The sequence below is a fragment of the Marmota flaviventris genome, chromosome 11, assembly GCF_047511675.1.
Source record: "Marmota flaviventris isolate mMarFla1 chromosome 11, mMarFla1.hap1, whole genome shotgun sequence".
NCBI classification, from domain to species: domain Eukaryota; kingdom Metazoa; phylum Chordata; class Mammalia; order Rodentia; family Sciuridae; genus Marmota; species Marmota flaviventris.
Window position 1 is genome coordinate 25,587,610 of NC_092508.1, and position 21,524 is coordinate 25,609,133.

At 35.1% G+C, this 21,524-nt stretch overlaps 1 protein-coding gene across 1 annotated transcript in view; it reads right to left on the reverse strand.

Moving 5' to 3' along the window:
• Window positions 1-6,336, reverse strand: part of Cps1 (carbamoyl-phosphate synthase 1) — a 113,612-nt gene extending 107,276 nt beyond the window's left edge. The window contains exon 1 of the mRNA XM_027941798.2: window positions 6,211-6,336. Within this exon, the coding sequence (XP_027797599.1) occupies window positions 6,211-6,336 (126 nt within the window). The remainder of the gene's footprint in view (window positions 1-6,210) is intronic.
• Between the last annotated feature and the right edge of the window lie 15,188 nt (window positions 6,337-21,524).

Below are 21,524 nucleotides of genomic sequence, written 5' to 3' on the forward strand. Positions count from 1 at the left end.
CAGAATTCACCAGCAAAATGTTCTGGATATAAAGCCATAAGCTAACTCAGCAATAAACTCCATAAAAGATTTTAATATAAAACATTATAGAGATAATAATCCCCTTAAGCTAATAGTGGAAATGAAAATGATTTACTCTGGAAATCAGACCATACTGCTGTTGAGTCATTTATCTATGTTAAATTATTTGCATATCAGAAAAAGTAGAGGCCCCATGTGTTTATTTCCATTTCCACCAAGGCCTCAAGCTACATAACATATTTGATTTCCGGCCTATCTGATGTTTCTTAGCTATTGGTTTGCCTCAGTCCTCAGTCTCTTAAGAAATAAATCTGAACTAGGCTTTGGAAAGAAGGAAGCCTAAAGCCAGAATTTATTTCAGATAATTATTGTGTAGATAATGTGGTAAAAAATTAAAATCAAGAAGTGCTTTTTTTGGTCAATTAAATCTTATTTTATATTCCTGACATTATACTATCAAAACATGGATATTTTGAAATTCAGAATGTAATAATTTGTTACATCTTTAAAATGTTTAATGAGACTTCTCTGTAGCTAGGAATGCCTAACATCAAGATTTCTAAGCACTTCCATAATTGATTAACCTTACAACACCCAAAGTCATCTTCCTTTGGTTAAACATAAGCCAATACAGGGGCAGGGGCAAGGTGGAATCACAAGGTTAATTTACTTGAATAGTTCTATGCTCTGGACATTTGTAAACTAAATGCACAGATCAATGAGTAATTTTATTTTAGTTATATTTTTCATCATAAATAAATATAGTATTTATAAAATTTGTTTTGCAAAATTTTTCATGAAGTTTTAGGTCTTTTTACAAACATTTAGTGAGTGCACGCTATGTGGTAAATTGGTCTGAATCTGAGAGGGATCTCCTTAAATATTGTAAGTTAATTCTTACTTTATGGTAATAAATTATATGATCTTATATTTAGCTCTACATCATAGAAGAAACTTAATTAGTAAAATTCTATAATGAGGCAGCAACATCATTGATTCATTTATGAGAATTTTACATTAGCCAACCATCCTACAAAATTTAGAAAATCAATGTGTGACATTTAACAAGTTGTAAAAAAGAAGAGTGTAGCCTTGAAAATATTTTCATGAGTTGAATGCATTTAGAGCACATGGGGAAAAAATCAAGTGTAAATTAACAATCTAATACCTAGTTCAGAAATAAATCTGAACTAGACTGGGAAGTCTATTCAAGTTTGACCCTGGAGCCTTCTTCAGAGCTCAGCCACTGTAAAGACCCTGAAAAATATGAGTCAAGTCATAGATGGTCAGTCTTGGATAGCAAACTCCTGTTGAAGCATGGAAGTGAGCTCTGGCATGACCATCACTTAAGAGCTAATGAAAACTCTATTGCACCCCTCACCTTTGGAACAAGTCAGAAATATGGAGAAAGTCTAACGGAGATCTAAGGGCACAGTAATGCTCTGCATATTCATAGCAGTAAGACCTAATCTCACCCCTAGATCACTGGAAAGTGTCCATACATAAGCAAATCAGGACTCCAGAGGGACCAGGGAAACAGGTCACAACTAGGCTAGACCTTAGGCAGTTCCCATAGGGTATTCTTAGCTTTAGACCCAGGCTAGAACTAGGTAGGGCAAGGCTAGTGATGCTTAGGGCACAAGACTTCAAGAGACACACCCTGACTCAACCAGAGAAAGCTTCCTTAAACTTTGCACCATAGGTGTCTGGCTCACTTCTCTCTAATGTATGCAATTTGTTCTATAACTTTTTCAAAGGTTTTTGTGTCAAAAAGCTCAACATATCAAGGCATGTTGATGGCAAACAAATGAATCAATATGTTAAAAAGGGAAAGATAAAACATAGAGAACATACACCAAAATATTTAAGAGGCCACCATCCAACTAGAAAATTAATGCACACCAAAAGTAAGTAAAGTTGTCCATCATACAGACTAATGATGTAATTGCTCATTTAGGACTGGAACATAATTTATCACTGACAACTTCAGATTGCCACAGATAAAATCCAGCCCTAAAATGTATCCATATGTAATAAAGTCTAATAAAATCCTTAGTCTTAAAAGTATGTGATAACCTTTCCCCTTCACCTACCCCTACCTCTAATATGTACAAAGATACTCCAATATTATAATGAATGCTATTTCCTATGAATGACTATTAAAATGACTACAATGTAACTAAATGGTCATAATTGTAGGAGTTTTGTAGTTGCCAATTTCTAATCAAATGACAATAGACCTCCAATTTAAGCTAAATAGACACTTCTATGTTGGAATCAGAATATAAAATCTTACAAAATGAAAGTCTCTCAAAGGGAAAAATGACTCTTGGGGCTCATTCACATCAAAGTATCAGAGAGGACAGTTGGACCATTAGGTTCCTGGCTTAATTGTAACACAGGTCATCGTTTCTAAAAATGAATGGATTAACATTAAAGCCAGTACTTACTGAATCCTTTTCTATTCATAGGGAATGTAACCTTTTCCATTTAATACTTTTGATTTCCAAATTCGTTTGCAAGTAAAAATAAAACTACTTAATCTTGGTGACTTTCCAAGACTTGTGAACTCAGAATTTCTAAGAAATCAGAGACTGTAATCTTATTTTCAACTTATTTTACCTATTATTCTTCATATAAACTTCCATGATAGAGGAGTCTTTCATGGTTATTTACTACATAATGAATGAATGAATGAATATGAATGAATGAAATAACATATTCTGGTGTATGTTCCACCTTTTGGAAGTGAATATTCTATACTGAAGTTTTCTTTCTTTCTTTTTAGATTATTTGCTTTATGGTCTTTGAGTTTGATCCATTATAAGAAATATCTTCTTAGAAATATTTTTAATATTGGAGCAAAGGTGAAAGAATCATTGTTATATGTGAGAATTCTCATCAGATATCTTATCATTATAATAATTTGTGGTACATAAAAAACAGGAGGACACTGTTCCAACCTTCTGCCAGGTCTTTCTGCTAAAATGGTTAGAACAGAAAAATTTTAAAGTATCCACTTTTTGTTTTAAGGGGTTTTTTACAGGTCTTAAGCATTAATCATGTATGATGACCACACAATTCTTTGAGTAAATCAAAAATTGTTTCCACACTACAGATGACAAAATTTAGGTTCCGAGAATTCATGAATGACCAAGGTCAGAGCACCAGGAATATATGCAGCAGAGGTTAGAATCCAGATCTTTTTATTCCTCATCCACAGTATTTTCACAACCCTGTTACAACTGGCTGAATGTAAAAATAAATGCTGAACATTTTCAACACTAGTAGAAAAAGATTATAGTCTCTAAAACTTCATATTTTATGGTTGTTGCTCATTTTTACTTTGGATAACAAGTTCCTTTAAAATATAGAACACGTTTAAACTCTTTCCTCTTCCCTGTAAGTGAAATATGACTGCATCTGTTGGACAGGCACGTTCTATAAATATTAGCCACAAGCAAATAGGATAGAAAACACCACAAAAAAATACTCGTGCGTCAGCGCTGTCGTCAAATCCATCCTTTCCCTCTGTAGCCAAGGGAAGAGGAAGAGTGACCTCCAAGGACACTGAAAAAGCAACCCCATTTGCAGGGCAAGTCTGACAGATCTGACCACAGGGTGTCTTTCACAATTCATTTACTAACTGTAACTAGCTACCAGGCTACTAACCTTTAGAAACTCTTCTCACTACTCTCCACTGACCATTGTGCAACTACATCCTAACAATTTTAACTATCATTCAGATACAATGCCCATAAATTTGGACATATCTTTCTTAAAGAGTTGAGTTTTTCAAGGGGAAGAACTGGGGGTAAAGTAGGTGGAGGATTATTTCAAAATAAGCAAAAATAACTCAGGTCCTCTTAAAATGCCTGTGGAATTTTAATTCACTATCGTGAAGTTCAAGAACTTCTATTTTTCATGGCTGGCACTTTTCCAAAACTCCGGCCAGTTATTACTGAGTGTGAGTAATGGCTTTTACACCATGAAATGATGGCTTATTCCTCCAACAAAGTTGTCCTTCTTAGAGTGCCCTGAAGCAAACCCTTAAAACAGATCTGCAAGCTAGAAGACCTGTTTTCCCAGTGGTCCATCCACATAATTAGATCGCTCTGCTGTGCTTGGGGTTGGAGTGGTTGTTGTATAGAACACTTATGGTGATCTTCCGGAATGGCTTCTAAACTCGGCCACATCTACCATTTTAAGTGGTCACTTCTCTTTCTTTCTTTAATATTTTATTAGTTGTCAATGGACTTTATTTATTTATTTATTTATTTATATGCAGTGCTAAGAATTAAACCCAGTGCCTCACACATGCTAGGCAAGTGTACTACCACTAAGCCACAACCCCAGCCCCTGGTCATTTCATTTCTGTTTCTTATTTCTGACAGAGACACACCTGTCCTTACCTACCTGCTTCTGTGACAAGAAAAAGATATTCCATGTGACCTGGCTTTGAATTCTTAAAAGATAACCTATAACCATAAGGGATAATATTTTCATTACTATTTATTATCTCTGAGTTGACAGGTAAGCACCCCTAAGATATTACTAGTACTCAGCTAAAGCCATATATTCACCATCATAGTTTTTATATAGTTACTTTATCTTGGAAGATAGTTTAGGATATTCTCCTTTCTGGCTCTCTAGTTATAATTAAACCAAACTCAAGAAAATGGGTTTCCTCGGTTTCAAATGGTAGTTTCTTATCCTCCTGTTAGAATTTTCTCAACAAGGAAGGCTGAAGTTGTTAAGATACCACTAATGCTACCTTACCCATCCTCTCTGCGGAAGGGGATCTAGTCTCCCTCTCCCACCCACTTTTCTCTCCCTCATTCTCTAGCCTACCGTCTCTTCCTTTGCCATGTCCCCCTGTCCCTCTCTCCCTCTCTCTTCTTCCCCTTTATTGGCATTCCTTTCCCACATATATCCCTGGAGACTACAAAAACCTATGACATTGCTTGGCCCTGCAGTTGTCTAAGTAAAACACACTGGATCCTAATTTGAGAAACCTAAGCAGTAGAAGCTATGGAAGCACCTGGAAAGTTTTTAGTCAACCTAGTGAACACATAAAATATAAGCAGAACACTCAAAACTATTCTAACCAATCTTGACAACAACATATATATGAATTTTTTTCTCCTACTTCACATTTTACAGCTCTTAAAAGAAACAGTACATTTAAAGCTACTGTGATTACTTAAACTTTATATTATGTAAAGATGTTTTTCTTTGGCAAGGTGTCAATGGAGTAATTTCAGACTCCTCTGGCAACAAATGTCTTCATAAAATTATAGGAAAGGGACCAGGTCCCTACAGAATTCCTAATCCAGTGGTGGGGAGGGGGCAATGCAATGCTCCTTTCCTGGATTTAGCCCTCAGTCATAGATACACTTGCAGAATATGAATTATCAGCTGCTGTTTGCCTTAGCATCTTTATGTACAAAGTGAAAACAACAAATCTGACCTTCTATAAGAAGGGCTATGAGGAAAAAGAGAATGCTAAAGGCGTATCTACATGATGACCTGAAAATACCCAAATCATATAGATATTTTACTTCTAAATTTAAAAAAAATATATATTTCAAAAGGGAAAACTTTCCAATGAGCCATTACAGAATAGGGGCTTAACCCACTATGTACTGTGCATGGCTCACACATAAAAAATGACTCCATTTTTTTTTTTTTAGACCCAAACTGAGCAATGAAATCTAGGTACAGACAGAACTATAAAAGCTTTTTTAAATAATTGTTTTTTTTAACTCTATGTGCATATATGATTACATGACCACTGTAATTCTACATCAGAAGAATGAGAAGTTCTACTCCATCTATGTATGATGTGTCAAAATGCATTCTACTATCATGTATAACTAGAATAAATTTTAAAAAAAGAGTATCAAAATTTTAAAATATTTATTTATTTTCTAGCAGTCCACTTACATTTTACACTTTCCAGGAATTGAGACCATTTTTTATTTGGGGTAACAATTATTGTAATATTACTCAGAGAAGATAAAAATGAGCATTTGCTAAATCAATAGATTCCACAGTAAAACAAATAGAAAAATAAAATAGCACTTTGGAACAAGTTCAAATCTGTAGTCACCTTGTGAGAAGCACCTCTGCTTTGGTCCTAAACTGTGACCCAGACAATGATATCAGAAACAAGGAACATGGAATTACCTTGACAGAAAGGAGCCTGATACCAGGTCTGGAAAACTTCCATTGTTGCTGGGCAGTCACACGGGTAAAGCCAAAGCCATTCTTCAGGGTCCTCACCACTTTGCAAGCTGTCAAAATCCTCGTCATTTTGAGCTGAATTGTGACTAAAATTCAATGAAATCACGTATATTTATGAGATTTTAGTTATAAGATTTTCTTAATTGAAATGAAAAAAAGCTGGGGGGATGGTGCAGACAGGGCTCAAGGCTGACTGCACAGCGATATCTGAGTTTCCATTCATTCTGCCATTAAATGTCTTTAGCCACAGCTCCTCCTTCTCCTAACTCCTCCTCCCAGGTGATGTCCAGAGATGTTCCATGGACATGTAATACAAATTGCAACACATCAAATACTACCTTCTCCTGCTGAAATAATGCTAGAGTTGTAGAAAGCCAATCATCCATCAAAGGAATTGCTTATGCAGCTGAATAGAATGACCTAGGCACAGTGGACAACCTTAGGAATATCACTTACGCTAAAGAGCAGCAACTCTCCAGTGATGCTAAAGATCAAAGGCTTTTACTTGTGTTACATGTGGTGCCTAATTTACCTCAAAAGAAACTTTGGAATCCCCCCTCAAAAAAAAAAAAAAAAAAAAAAAAAAAAAAAAAAAAAAAAAAACTTGAGTCCTCACCATTTTCTGCATGGAAAAAGGTAATGAGAACCATAAATGGTGAAAAAAAAATTATCAGAATAAACGTTTCTCCACAAAGTAAACCCATCTTCATTGTTTTGTAGGTTAGTAGAGTGGCATATTATATTCTTACTATTGGTTTCTTCTGTGTTCCAAGTTTCAAAGCTATCATGTGGGACCATGTCTTAAAGGATGCAAATGCTTCAAGAAGATGGAATGGGAAAAGAGACCAGAAGGAATAGCATGAGCAATACCATGGAGGCATGAAATCATGGTCTTTTAAAAACTGAGCCTGGTGAAACCTAGATCCTGGGTACAGGATAGGAAAATGAGTGAGCACCATGTCACAGATGACTCTGGGCTCCATGCCCATAAATAGTGTTCCTGGTAGTCCTGGAAGTGCTGTGAACAAGAAATAAAGGTGAAATCTCTATTAAAGAAATATCATAGAAAATTAATTAGAATAGGCTGAAACTGGCAAAAGAAAAAACCCCAACTTAGAGAATTGAGAACAGAACCAGTGCTGTTGGTTTAGTCTATTTTAGCTTAGTCTTCAATCTCATCTCTGGTCTTTTAATAGTTATATACACATAAATACCTATATCTGTATGTGTAGTGGGGGGAGGCCAAGAATTGTCTTTCTTAACTAGAAAAATGACATGCAGTCCTATAGAAAGTGTTTAAAAATAAATAAAATAAATCAAAATGTGTTATGGTTCCATTCCCCAAAGCCACCCATGCAGTGGACATTTAACTATGAAAGTTAAAGTGCTGAGGAATCCAGAACTTGACCATGAGAAAGACTTAATGCAAGCCACAGCTGTTGACAAAAGTATGATGAACTGAGTATGGTTTTCCAGAGAGATTTTAACAACTGTGGGGTCAAAATCCTGCAACTCTTAAACCCAGAGAGAAATATAGGTGTCAGAGTTGTAGTGAGCTTTCATTTTTATCAGTAAAAGTTTCATTTCATGTTTCCAGTCACCAGAATAATGGGAAAAGAAACAGAAGATTTGGAAAATTCTGGATTAGAGAAGGAAAATCTGTCTATTGTGATTTTACTATTGTCATGGAGATTTGAAAGCCTCATAAAGTAGTGGGTAGTTTCAGGATCATGTGTTTAGATAGACTGAAATCAACAACCCAACTGCAAAATAAATCTCACCTGAATGAGGGAGCTTACCTTAGGATAAATCAAAGGGGCAGGGCTCTAAAAGTTGATTGATAGAGAATATTAAAATTAATATTTAAAATTTAGAAATATGCTTTAATACAAGATGCTTTTCAAAGCATTTTAAAGAGTGCCTTTCAGTTTGGAATGATTTTGTTTCTCTGATCACACATCCACAATCCTCTCCTCCCATAAGCTGCCTACACACAACTGAACAGGGAGACAGACACACACACAACCACATACGGGAGCCCAGGGAATCCACATAACAAAATGCCTTCTTTGTGAGCCAGGTAATTAAGAATCCCCTAAACATAAACCACTCACTCAGAAATGCAAATTATTTTGTATGGATTTAGTCCTATTTTCTATTGATACATTGACCTTATTGTCACTCCTTCCAGCTCTGGGCTATTTTCCTCTGTACAATCCCATGTAGAAAATTTAAAACTAAGCACTTCTCAAATTTGATGGAGTGAGAAACATCCTAGTACCTTTTTATTCAATGCTGACTAAGTATTTTATTTCTTCCATAAATTGGAAATGTTTTGATGCATATGTGTATGGAAAATGCCTCTCTCTCCCCACCTCTCTCTCTCTCTCTCTCTCTCTCTCTCTCTCTCTCTCTCTATTTCTCTCTCTCCCTCCTTCTCCTCCTCTCCCTCCTTTTCTTTCTCTCTAACTATTGTGACTATTTCAATAAAGGTTTTAAAAGAACTTGGAAATGGCATACATACTTTTTCAATGTAATACTACCTCATATATCTATATGTCTAACTATGTCATTCAAGCTGCATGCACGTGTGTGTGTGTGTGTGTGTGTGTGTGTGTGTGTGTAGAGAGAGAGAGAATTTTTTTTAACTAATACAATTACTTATGATTTCTTCAAAGGAATAGAATCATTCAGTATTCCAAATCCCTCAGAGCACTTAATATTTTAAATTTTACACAATTGAGATAACTGGTATAAAAATAGTGATATATCAAGTACTAAGTTATTTTCATTGCAGATTATAAGAAATTTTGAAAAACAGACAATAGCCCACCCTGCCAAATGTAACCTCTGTTAATATTTTAGGGCATTTTTCCTAGCATTTATGTCTATGGACAGGTCACAGTTTTAAAAACTGTAATAAACTTGCATTATGCTATTATGAAGTAATGTTATATTAAAAGTATGTTTAATGTTGTTACAAAGTTCTTTTAAAACCTTAGTTGAAATAACAGCAAAAAATTCTTTTTGTTGCTTCTATTGCTGCTGTAATCATATCAGTACTGCCATTTTTATCAATATTGGCAGTATTTCTTTCCAGAAAGAACAACCTATCTACCAATTGCAATACCTGAGTGTCCCTTTCAATATATATTCAGCAACATTAAGTATTATCTTTTATTTTATTTGCTCCACTGAAGCAGGGGGTGTTTTGCTTTCTTTTAAATTTAGTTTCTTGGTGAAGTTGAACACTTCTATATGCTTTTAATTAGTGCTATTCTTCTTTTGCCAACTGCTGTTTTCATCTTTTTTTTCCTCCATCAATCCATTTATGTTAATGATCATAAAAATTCTCTTTAAGGGAAACATAAAGCAACACTGATTACCAGCCTGTATGTGTACTAATTTTGAGTATCTTCTTCATTTGGATAGTTCAAAATCAAAGATAAGGGAAGGCTTGCTGATTGGGAAAATTGAGAACAGCTCATTCTAGAGAAGAAAGACCTCAGGTTCTGGAATGAAGAGAAAATAATAGTGTTAGTAATTTTTTTTTTCTTTAAAGGTAAGGAAACTGCCAACTGCCATCCTGGAGTGTGCTAGATAATGAATCAGAAACAACTCTAAGAAAGTGAGCATCTTTCAAAAAGTCTTTAATCAGCAAGTTTGCAGAGGTACTTCTGGAAAAATGATGGAATGAGTAAATGGATTCCTATATCCTGAATTCCTGCCTGATTGGCAATGATTATTTAAATGGGAACAAACAAAATTATGTCAGAAGAACATAAGAGGGAGAAATAAAAATGCTTAGGAATCCGTAGAGGGAGCTGCCAAACAATGATTCTTAAAAGACGATTTTGAAGAGATAAATTTAAAACAAGAAGCAAGGTATTATAGGCAAATAAATTCAGAAGGAAAGGAAATACAATAAGTCTCTAAAGAAAGTTCCACTAGTATGTGTTTGAGCAGGAATACATGAAAATAGAGTGTCAAAGTTAGAAGTGATTAGATTCAATTCTATGATTTTTATCATAACAAGGAACACTGTCACAAGTAAGGATAGGGACAAAAAAAGGCCATGCTTTGAAAGAAAGTGATAAAAATTTGTGTCTATGTAAAAAAAAAAAAAAAAAAAAAGAGATGCTTTCTCTTAGCATATAAACTAGGACAGCTGGGAGAAGTATTTAAGTTTGGCCACGAAAAAGACTTAAAGTTACCTTAACACTTAGCAATATAAGGATCCATAATGACAGTAGACAGATATTAGATGGTTAGAGGGTAGAATAACCAGTGACTTTGGAAACCCAATCAAGTAAGACATGTTCATTAAGATCCAGTTGGCATTGTGAAGAATAGAAAGTGAGGAATCAAATATGATGAATGTGTTTATCCATCTAACATTTGATAACATAAACATTGAAGTGATACAAAAGAAGATGAAAAATGAACCAGGAAAAGAGACCTTGTAAATTTGGTTTCACACAATAAAATCCAAGGCACATGTAATTTATATCCTAGGATAATAAAAAAGCAATCATTTATAAGACCCAGTTTTGAAAACACCTAAAAGAGAAGAGGTTTGTCAGTACACGCAGCACATATTTTGTATTTATAAAGAGTAAACCTTGTCATACTAATTTAAAAATGATATTACTACTAAATGAAGTAGAAACATTAGATGCAATCTACCTTAATTCAATAGCTCCAAGGTTATATTCTAGACCAACATGAGGTGCATACACATTAGCAAGAGAATGTATATAAACAAGTTATCACAAACCTAAGAGGACAGAGTGAGTCAGCCAATGAATTAACTGAGCTTGTCAAGCACTCGAGATGAGAACAGAGTGGGCAATGCTTTAGAAAGTTGATTCAGAATTCAAGTGACCTTGGAAAATTGAAGACATAGCCAAACACGAACTCGGTGAAGTGAAAGCAAAGTGGGCTCAAGTGTGAGTCAAAAAAGGAGGAAGAAAAACAAATTGCTAGTAAAAATTGTAGAGGGTTGATTGTAAGGAAGTGAGTCAAATCGCATATGAAACGGTCATAATGCACAACAAGGGGCCCAAAGTTAGTCATGAAAAGCTGTAGTTATAAAAGCCACATAGATAAAGTAGGATTTAGAGTGGAATTTTTAAAAAAGAAACTGGAAGTTCAGTAGCAAATTAAATATTAAATAAATTAAAATTCAAGTGTTATTTTGACCATAGATGACTCTGAAATTTAAAATGATGTCATAGAGGATTCCTAATCAAATTCTTTAATCTTCCTAAAAGTCAAAAAAAAAAAAAAAAAAGAAATTCTTGAATAATAAATAAAAAGAATCCTACAATAGAAGTTAAAACACTGGAATTTATAAGCACATATATTAACACATTATCTATATCACAAAGAGAGACAGATATATACACTTGGAATTATGCCAGTAAATGCAAGTAGGTATTTAAACAAACCCATTTTTTTTAAAGAGAGAGTGAGACAGAGGGAGAGAGAGAGAATTTTAATATTTATTTTTTAGTTTTTCGGCGGACACAACATCTTTGTTTGTATGTGGTGCTGAGGATCGAACCCAGGCCGCACGCATGCCAGGCGAGCGCGCTACCGCTTCAGCCACATCCCCAGCCCCTAAACAAACCCATTTTAATGGCTCCAATCTTGTTTAGTGTGATTCTTACTGAAAGTTGAGGTACTTGCCATCTGTCAAACCCTTTGATTTAGTAATTAGCATGCGATATTTGCTAATAGTAAGAGCAATCCTTGAGCAGGGCATGGTGGTGCATGCCTGTAACCCCAGCAGCTGGAGAGGCTGAGGCAGGAAAATCTCAAATTCAAAAGCAACTTAGTGAGACCCTGACTCAAAAATTGGGAAAAAAATTTTTTTTAAAGTGCTGGGAATGTGGGTCAATGGTTGAATGCCGGTAGGTTCAATCCTGGTTAAAAAAAAAAAAAAAAGTAGCTAATGCTAGCACAATTTATAGTGGTTTGTGCAAGATCACACAGCTAATAAGTTGCAAAGCCAAGATTCAAACTTAATTCCTAGCCAATGCCTACCCTCTTCCAGCATGCCAGTTGCATCTAGGGAAAACAGAGAGAACAACACAGGATGACTTGTAAAAGTGGGCTAGTTAAGACTCAATGTAACAGAAAGAATATATAAGTGTGAAGGTTACAAAGGCTAGATTTCTGTTGTTCAAAAGTATTTATGACACCAGGTGAAAAATGAGTACATAAATTCAGTAAAAATGAAATAAGGAGAGAAAAGGAAATAAACATAACTTATCTGATTTGTTATTTTTTAAATAAAAATAATATAAGAAATGAAGAAAATAATATGGAAATAAAGCTAACAATCACTTTTTCCAGTAATTTGATTAAAATTAACTGGCCTGGGTGCTGCACTTCTAGCTGGCTAAATGATTTGGTTGGTCTCACCTAAGCTAGCAAAGGTTACCTTATATTTCTCTAATATCTCATTGCTTGGAGTCACTTATTCTAGAACCATGGAATCTGGGTATATTAAGGCTGTTGAATATTTATGATTTTTTTCAGAAATAAAATATAGAATTTTTAAAAGAATAATCAATTCAAGAAAGATTTATTGATTAGTTTCTAAATCAAACACTGTATATCAAGAAATAGGGTTGTCTCTTGCCAACAGATGCTTTGTAGAAAGTTATAAACTTTTGAAATGCTAAATTCCCATCAGACAGAGTATAAAAAATATATAGACAGTCTGATGTAGCTGGAAGGAATCTTCCAAATTGTTTTTCTAATTCCTTTATTTTATATAAGTAAGAAACAGTTATCTATGTGAGCCAAGTTTATCCATTATTCTTAATTATTTAATGCTAGATCCCAAGCCTTTAGTAGAAATTCACATAGAAACTTAAGTTCCAAACAATAACTACACTTCAAATAGAAATAATTTTACAAATGATGAAACAGTTAGGAAGAAACTAACAATTACATAAATCAAACTAATCTTGGCCAAAGCATTTTCTTAAAACTTAACTTAAGCATGTCTACAACATAAACTTCACCAAATAGGACGACTAAATCATTAGATAAGTGTTCATTCTTAATTATAAAGTATTTCTAAGAAAAAGTTAACAAAAAAAAAATGGAAAGAAAGAAAATTCATCAGCAGGCTTCTTTGCACAATAATTATCCATGAAAAAAAAAAATCTTCTAATGTGCTAAACAGAACAAACTGCCCTGATGAGCTTGTTTTCTCAACTTGTGACAAAAGTAAACACAAATGATTTTGCAAGATTCTAAAGAGCAATCCTGGCCATGAGGAGGGGTTATCAATGGTAATACCACTCATGTTCCAGAAGAGTACTGGATCCTCTTTAAATTAAACATTTTTGAGGATCACAGAGAAGCTGGTTGTGCAATGGTCTTGCAGTTTGCCAACTTCATGAAATAAAGGGCAGCAGTTTACATTAAAATGACGTAGAAGACATTTTTTTTAACAGAACACCTACGCACATTCCTACTCCACCCCTTTTATAGAACATTTGTTATATTAAATCTGATTCTTTCTATGACCTCCTATTTCCAGAAAAATTTGGTCCAAGTAGAAGATGTTTTCTACCCTCCTATAAATGGGGCCAATGCTTTCATAGACATTAAATTCCATCTTCCCAGAATCTTAGTGCAACTTGCCCTGAATGGACTGCACAGCTTCTTCCTCCAGACTGGCAGATTTCTGAGTTGAATCATTCTAGTGCAGGAGTGTCTATTTTTATTTTATAAAGGCTAAAATTGTTTGAAAAAAATTAATGCTCTGGAGTTGGAAAAAACAACAAAAAAGAATAATAAGAAGTTGAAGAGAAGAGGGATGGAGAAGAAAAGAAGAAAAAGAAGTCAACCTCCTGATCCTCGAATTCTACAAACTGCTAACAATGAATCAATGAGTGCCTTCTTGGATTCCAATTCCTGACATGCCTTTGAGAGTTGAAGAATTAAATGTTGTATTCTGGTACTATTTATTTGATGTCACTTATTTTGAGACTATATTTATTCTCTGCTAGTAGGAAGAGGAAAATATATAAAATTGTTCTGAATTGATTTTGGATTAGGGAATTAATTATTTAAAGAGAACGCTCTTGGAAACTTTATGAACTACAATAGCCAAGTATCAGAAAAACAAAAAACATGTCAAGATTTAAAAAAAAAAGTGTGTGTGTTTAAAAGTTAATTTGGATTAGATGCTAAGGTCAAGCAGTACTGAAAATCCTATGAAAAAGTGATTAGATACCTTGCAAGATGTAAGACAAATGAGAGAAACCTTTGGATGACAGGGGTAATATTGTTACTACTGTGCTAATTACTGTGGATGATACACCAGTGCATGACTTGGACAAAAAAAAAAAAAAAAGCTCTTCAGGTCAGAATAAGATATGAACTAAGAATGACAAGTGTCTTCACATTTCTAAATATGCTGATCCAAAAAGTCACTTGTCCATAAGTGTCTGATGTTTTTAACTATCTGGATCAATTAGTACTTAACTAATCCATTAGTACTTAACTAATCAATCTTTCTCTTATTATAACTCACCTTCAAAACAAGGAGAGATATAGAACTTTCAGGGACCTGGGCTATAATAATATAGTAATATGAAATCCCAGTTATAAAATATTGCTACTCTCAACCCAAACTTAGGATTCTCTCAAAAATATCTAGTTCTTTGCCAAAATCTCAAACACATGAAATTATACATTCTGTAAATAAATTGCTTAGTTGAGAAACCTTTAAATAAAAAACAAAAATACTTTTAATAAAAACCTTTTATTAGATAGTAATTTTTCTTATTTTTCTTTCACATGATAAGATTAGAAGACTTAAGATCTAATGAAAGTTATTAATACCTTCAACTAAGGGCTTTTCAAGGGTGTAGTTTTCATATACAAGTAAATCAAAGTTCTTCTAATTATCTCTCTGTGAATATGATCCAAAAATATTGCTTTCATTAGACTATATAATTCTTTCATTTTAGTTTCATTTTTGATATATGGGGTAAGAAAAGTGAGAAATTTATTATGAAGATATCCCAATATTTGTCTTGATAATATTTAAAAGCAAATTGAAATATTACATTAAATCAAGAAAGCAGGATTCATATATGGGAATATAGTTTTAAAATTAAGTTTTGAATTGTCTACAAGCAAAATCGGCCTCTGTAGCCAATCCTCTGGTTATAAACCAGAATCAGTTTCCACGAAAATCATTCTTCTAAAGAGGAAGTGCTTTAAAAAAAAAAGTTTATCATGTTAATGGACAAAAAATGTGTCCACTCAGATAAAGTCAGGATAAAATACATTTCAAAATGCATTCAGACGAGTATGGATTGCTGTAAAGACATAGGCATAATATGAAAAACAGCAAAACATGCAGAGGAGGCCATCTTTTTTTAATTGTTATTTCAGCCCTTGAGATTTAGAGGTAGAGTTTGGCTTAGATTTCAGGCAAACAAAAATGTGTGGGTCAGAGAGGGTGAGGGCCAGATGACTCCTGAACAATGACGGTCAAGCCTGACTCCTGGTAGGGCCTGGGCCCTGGGAGGTCCTGCTCTACAGCCAGGTTCTTTCACCACCCATGGCCACTGGGTGGAATCCAAGTGTCTTACACTCCACCTCTCTGTCTACTCTTTTTTTCATCTTTTCCTCATTCTGCCACACAAATTTCACCAGAGAAGATATTTAGGAAATAACAGGAAGGGTATAAATGAGAGAGGAGTCAAAGCAGGAATGCATGATTATTGAAGGATATATTTAAAAGATAGAACTGAATCTCACAGCTTCAGGAACCATACAACTTCTCTTTACTAAAATTTTCTCCTTATTCAAAGGAGTTATTAGAGGAAAAAGTAATAAAACAGATTAGGAATTATTTACCCAACATAAAATGATACAATATTTATCTGATGAAGAAATCTGAAACTGAATGTTAATTAGATTGAATTTCTCAATTTATCTATATCCTGTCTGTCCTCCAAGCTACATGAAGCCCTATTCTCGCTGTCCATCCTGTATGTACCATATAGTGAACACACTATAATAATACTTTTACCTCATACACTGATACTCTCCTGATTAAAATCATTAAATTAGCACCACACTGGTTATTGGCCTCTGTGCAAAGCTAAAAATACAATATGTTCACTTTTCCAAAGCTTCACACTCTTCTTTGCCTCATTTATGTTATGTGATCCTAAATTAATCTGTTTACTGTCTGTTTATATCAACAAATTGGAACTAGTAGCAACTATTTCCTCCCATAGGCAATAAATAATAATTAATTTTTCCAATTCCCCCAATTAACATTTCTTAGCGGCCTTTTGTGTGTCAGGCATGGAGCTAAATCCAGAGAACAAAAATAAGACTGGACCATGGGCCTGCCCCCACTAAAGCTCATTCTGAAAAACATTTCAGGCTTATCTTCAAAATAGACAAAACCAATCTTTTCTACTCTGAGATTGAACAAAAAAGAATAACAAAAAAGAACTGAAAACCTAAGAAGCCCAAGACCCACAAGACCCATGCAGAGGAGGCCAAATCAATATTCCTCCCAGCAGCTCTCCCAGGATGAAGTGCCAGCACCTGTTTATGCACCTCACAAAATAAAAGCCCCCATGTCATTGTTCATATTCCACAGGAGTTGACCCATACCCTGGGAGGCCCTTCAGATCCCACACCTTCTCAAGTAAACAAAAAGAATCACATTTTCCACCAGCCAGTGTTGTCTACAAGGTCTGGTGATCAACACTAAACAAATTGAGTAAAACTGTAAATATCCACTGTAAATATGACTACACAGACAAGGTATAAATTCTGAAATATAACATTAACAGCTTTAAAAAATTGCTTTCTGAGAATATGTGAAAGATAAAGTCAGGATAAAATACATTTCAAAATGCATTCAGATGAGTATGGATTGCTGTAAAGACATAGGCATAATATGAAAAACAGAAAGTCTTAAAATAAATACACCCCAAACACTCATTAAATTGTAAATCTAGACTTCCTATCCCACCCAATAAGAATACCACAATATAATTACTAGATCACAGAGAGAAAAGTAAAGGCTCATACCAAAATTATAGTAAAGATATAAGGGTTTTAAAACTCAGGAATAATAAAATTTCTCAAGAACTCCTCATCAGAATCCAATGAATTACTCAGCTCACCACTGTTCTTTGTTTTCCAAATCTTGAATATGAGCAGCTAAGAAAAGATGAGCCACATCAAAATCAAAGAAAGCACACTTTTGACTGTTAAAGCTTAGACACAGGATGGCTGGAAACAGGATTGCCATGTCCAGGCCCAAGTTAGCAAAGTCCTTTTTTTAAGGAGATTAATCTTTTTCTTCAGGCTTGAAAACCCTGTGCTATGTCTGGGAAAATAACTACTCCACTACCTTGATACTGCACTCCGTGGTTCTTCCAGACCTAAGATAAGACACTTTTCCTTATCTTCTCTGAAGAAAAGAAATGACTTCAAAGTCCAGGAGACAGGTCATACTGTAATACCAATAGGATTAGAGGCTTTGCCAGATCACCTGACTTTGAACTAGTGTGAGGGGGGAAAATGTACTGGACGTTTTGATTCAATAAAAAAAAAAAGCCTCAAAATTAATATACTTCCTCAGTAAACATATGTCACAAATACCTTGATGAATTTCAAGATTAAATATGATGGGTATACTTTCACATAACTAATATATTACACTTCAGCATGCCATACCTCATTTTTAATTAAGTAGCAGAAACATGCTTCAAATTTTATTTGTAATTATATCTCAAGCCTAGTATAATTTTTTATTTCAAGGAATATCACATTCTCAAAGTAATATAAGGAAAACTAATTAAATACAGTTTAAAATAATTTATGGCTTTAAAACTATTTTAAGTAACATTTACATGTATAAATGATACATAGCATAAGTAAAATGTTATTAAAATGTTTCTCTTGAAGAAAGCAAAGCATCCTGGTTTCTATTAATCTTCTTTTGATATATTTAAATCCTTACAATCAGCAGAATTAGAAGTTTTTAATATTAAATGTATAAAATGTTCTTCAAATGAGTATGAAAAGCATAGTTGTGTGTTCGTACAAGTCAACTAGAAACCCCAGAGCTGAGCTTTATCATGAATTCATTCTCTCACAATGGCTGAGTTATTTAACCTTTGTATGCATCATTTTCACATAAGAAAATTGAGAAAGATTAATGATCATGAGAAAAAGAACTCTTGGCCTAAATGTGCATCTCTTCAAATGTTCTCTGTGCAGAGGAGGAATATTTCCAGTCATGCATTTCAGAAGGCAGTTTCCAATATCTCACAACCACTGACATGAATTCATTCCCAAATATTTTCTGTAACCACTAACATGTGCAGCATGTTAAGCTGGTCAAGAAGCAGAGGTTAATTCTGTCCCTGGCTCTGTCATAACCTTGTCCTACCCTTATCCAAGTCAATTAATCTTCTGATGGCCCAGATTTTCTAAAAACTGGGAAAGTCAATGAGACGAAAATGACAGAGACGTGCAAGAGTTAATGAGAGGATATCTATCAAGCTCTATAATCTCAGAAGAGAGCACCAAGAAATGCCAATTTGATTAAACCTCAGAGGGCCCAATCAATATTCAGAGCCTTCATGGAATTGTTAAGGAATAAGGGGGAGGGGGATTCTGACCCCTAATTTTGTATGTTTGACTTAGTCATTGTTTATTCATTCATTCATTCATCCATTCAACAGTTGATTATCTTTTACTACATACCAGAAATTCCAAGAGGCAATGGTGAAATAAACTGACATGGTCCCAAATGTCATGATATCTCACAGGAGATGCTTAATTAGGGTGCCAGGGTTTGTAAGATTAAGTGTGCTCCCTAATTCATATGTTAATGGCCTGGCACCAGTGGTGCAGATCTGTAATCCCAGCCTATAATCAAAACCAGCCTCAGAAACAGGAGGCACTAAGCTACTCAGTGAGACTCTGACTCTAAATAAAATACAAAATAGGGCTGGAGATGTGGCTCAGTGGTCCAGTGCCCCTGAGTTCAATACCTGGTACCAAAAAAAAAAGCATTCATTCATGTGTTGGAATCTTGGTCTCCAGTGTGGCAATGTTAAAAAGTAATATGACCTTTAAGAAGTCAGTGGTGCTTTTTGTCCCCTCCCTATGTTCTGGCTTCCTGTCTTGCCAAGTGTTCCCTCTCACACTCCTGCCATGATGCCAATCATATGAGATCCTTACCAAAGCCAGTGCCAACACCAAGCTCTTGAACTTCCAGGACTGTGAGCTAATAAATCTCTTTTTGTTACAAAGTGCTCAACCTTTATAGTAACAGGCAACTAATATAGAAAATTGTTGCAAAAGAGCAGGGTCATTACTGTAAATATACTTGAAAATGTGGAGGTGACTTTGGAAGTGGATAATGGCCATAAAAGTCACAAGAGTTTAGAGGGGCAGGCTAGGAAAAGCCTAGAATGCTATAAATAGAGCAGTGATATTCTGGTGAGGGCTCAGAAGACAAGGAAACTAGGGAATTAGTCTCAGACCTGAAATGATGATCATATTGGAAAATGAAGAAAAGGCCTTTCTTACAACCTCCACTGCAAAGAATTTAGATGCATAGTGTCCATGACCTAAGACTTTGCAGAAGACCAAACTTAAAAGTGATAAACTCATTTATTTGATAGAAGAAATTTCTAAACAATAAAGTATTCAGGCAGCAGCAAGGGTATTATTGGCCACTTTTACTCAGAATTATAGTAGTACAGGAGCAAAAGGAATAGAATGGAAATATTTGGAAAATTCACAGCCTGACCAAGGAAAGAGAGAAAAATTATGTATGCTCAGGAGAACAAAATAATGATGCATTCTAGTTATCCCCTTGCTACAGAAATTAGTGAGATAAAAAATGTACCAATAGCTTTACATCTGGACAATTGTGAAAAGATCTCAAGGGCATCTCAGAAATCTTCAAGGTTGTCCCTCCCATCAACAGAACCAGAGTCCTTCCAGGGCACAACTGTTTTAGAAAATGCTCTGAGGCAACTTCCCTGGGCATTTAGCCCAGGAACACTTTAGAATATGTACCCTGGTTTCCTGGAAAAGTTCTCCAGAGCTGCAGCTATGGTTCAACAGGTATAAGCACTGCTGGTGCCTGTGGAAGACCTTGATAGCAGCCACTCAGTGTTGACTAGCAGGTGCACCAAGTACAAGAGTTATGAGGCATGACAGTTTGCACGGAGATTTCAAAGGAAACCTTGGTAGCCAGATGGAAGTTTGCCACAGATCAGAACCCCTGCAGACAGTCCCCAATGGGGAGATGCCTAATGTAGTCATGGAAGTGAAGCCACAGGAGAGAACCCAGGATGATAGACCAATCAGCATGCTGCCATGATGCTATTTGCCATGGGGTCCTCACTAGAACCAATACTGTGCCATACCTTTGAACCCTCAAGGACAGTGTGTTCAATAAATTTATAAACTACCCAGCCTCTGGTATTTTGTAATAGCAACATAAAAATGAAGTAATGCATGCGGCTTTTAGTGTATTAAAGTAGTTTAATAACTTCACAATACATAGTTACAATACACTATTACAAACTGCAGAAAAAATAGTAGGGTATTTTCTGGGGAGTAAAATTCAGGTGAATAGACATGGACAATCTGAGGAAGCTGAGATATAAATGATACATGTTCTGTGAGTAATATTGGAGGGAAAGCAGCCCACTCAGAAGGAGCATGGTCTATGGACTTTGAGATGGGAATTAGTGGCACTTCCAGAAATTGCTTGGTGGAACAGGAGAAAGGTGAACAAGGCAGGGGATGTTACCAAGAGAGATCTGAGAGGAGAGAGATTCTATAGAGGTGGACAGGAGGTGTTAAGACATTGATTTGCATTCACAGTGCAATAAGATATCACTGAAGGATTTGAACACAGAAAGTGAAATTATTTATAATGTAAAAGATTAATGTGATTGCTGTCTAGAGATGCATTGAATGCAAGGGGTGTTCATGTAATAAGCCAGCTGTGGTAGACCTGTTTAGGTGCCCCAAGCAGGTCCCTTTACTGGGCCAGTGCACTCATGGCCCAACCACTGTGAGCATTGGCTGCTAGTCACTCACCCCTGACACCCTTTTCAGAAAGTTGTACCGGTTAGGAGCATTTCCTTGCTCCATCATAGAAGCATGAAAAACCAAACTCGTTTATCTCGAGGGCAAGCAATTCCGCCATGTCATTT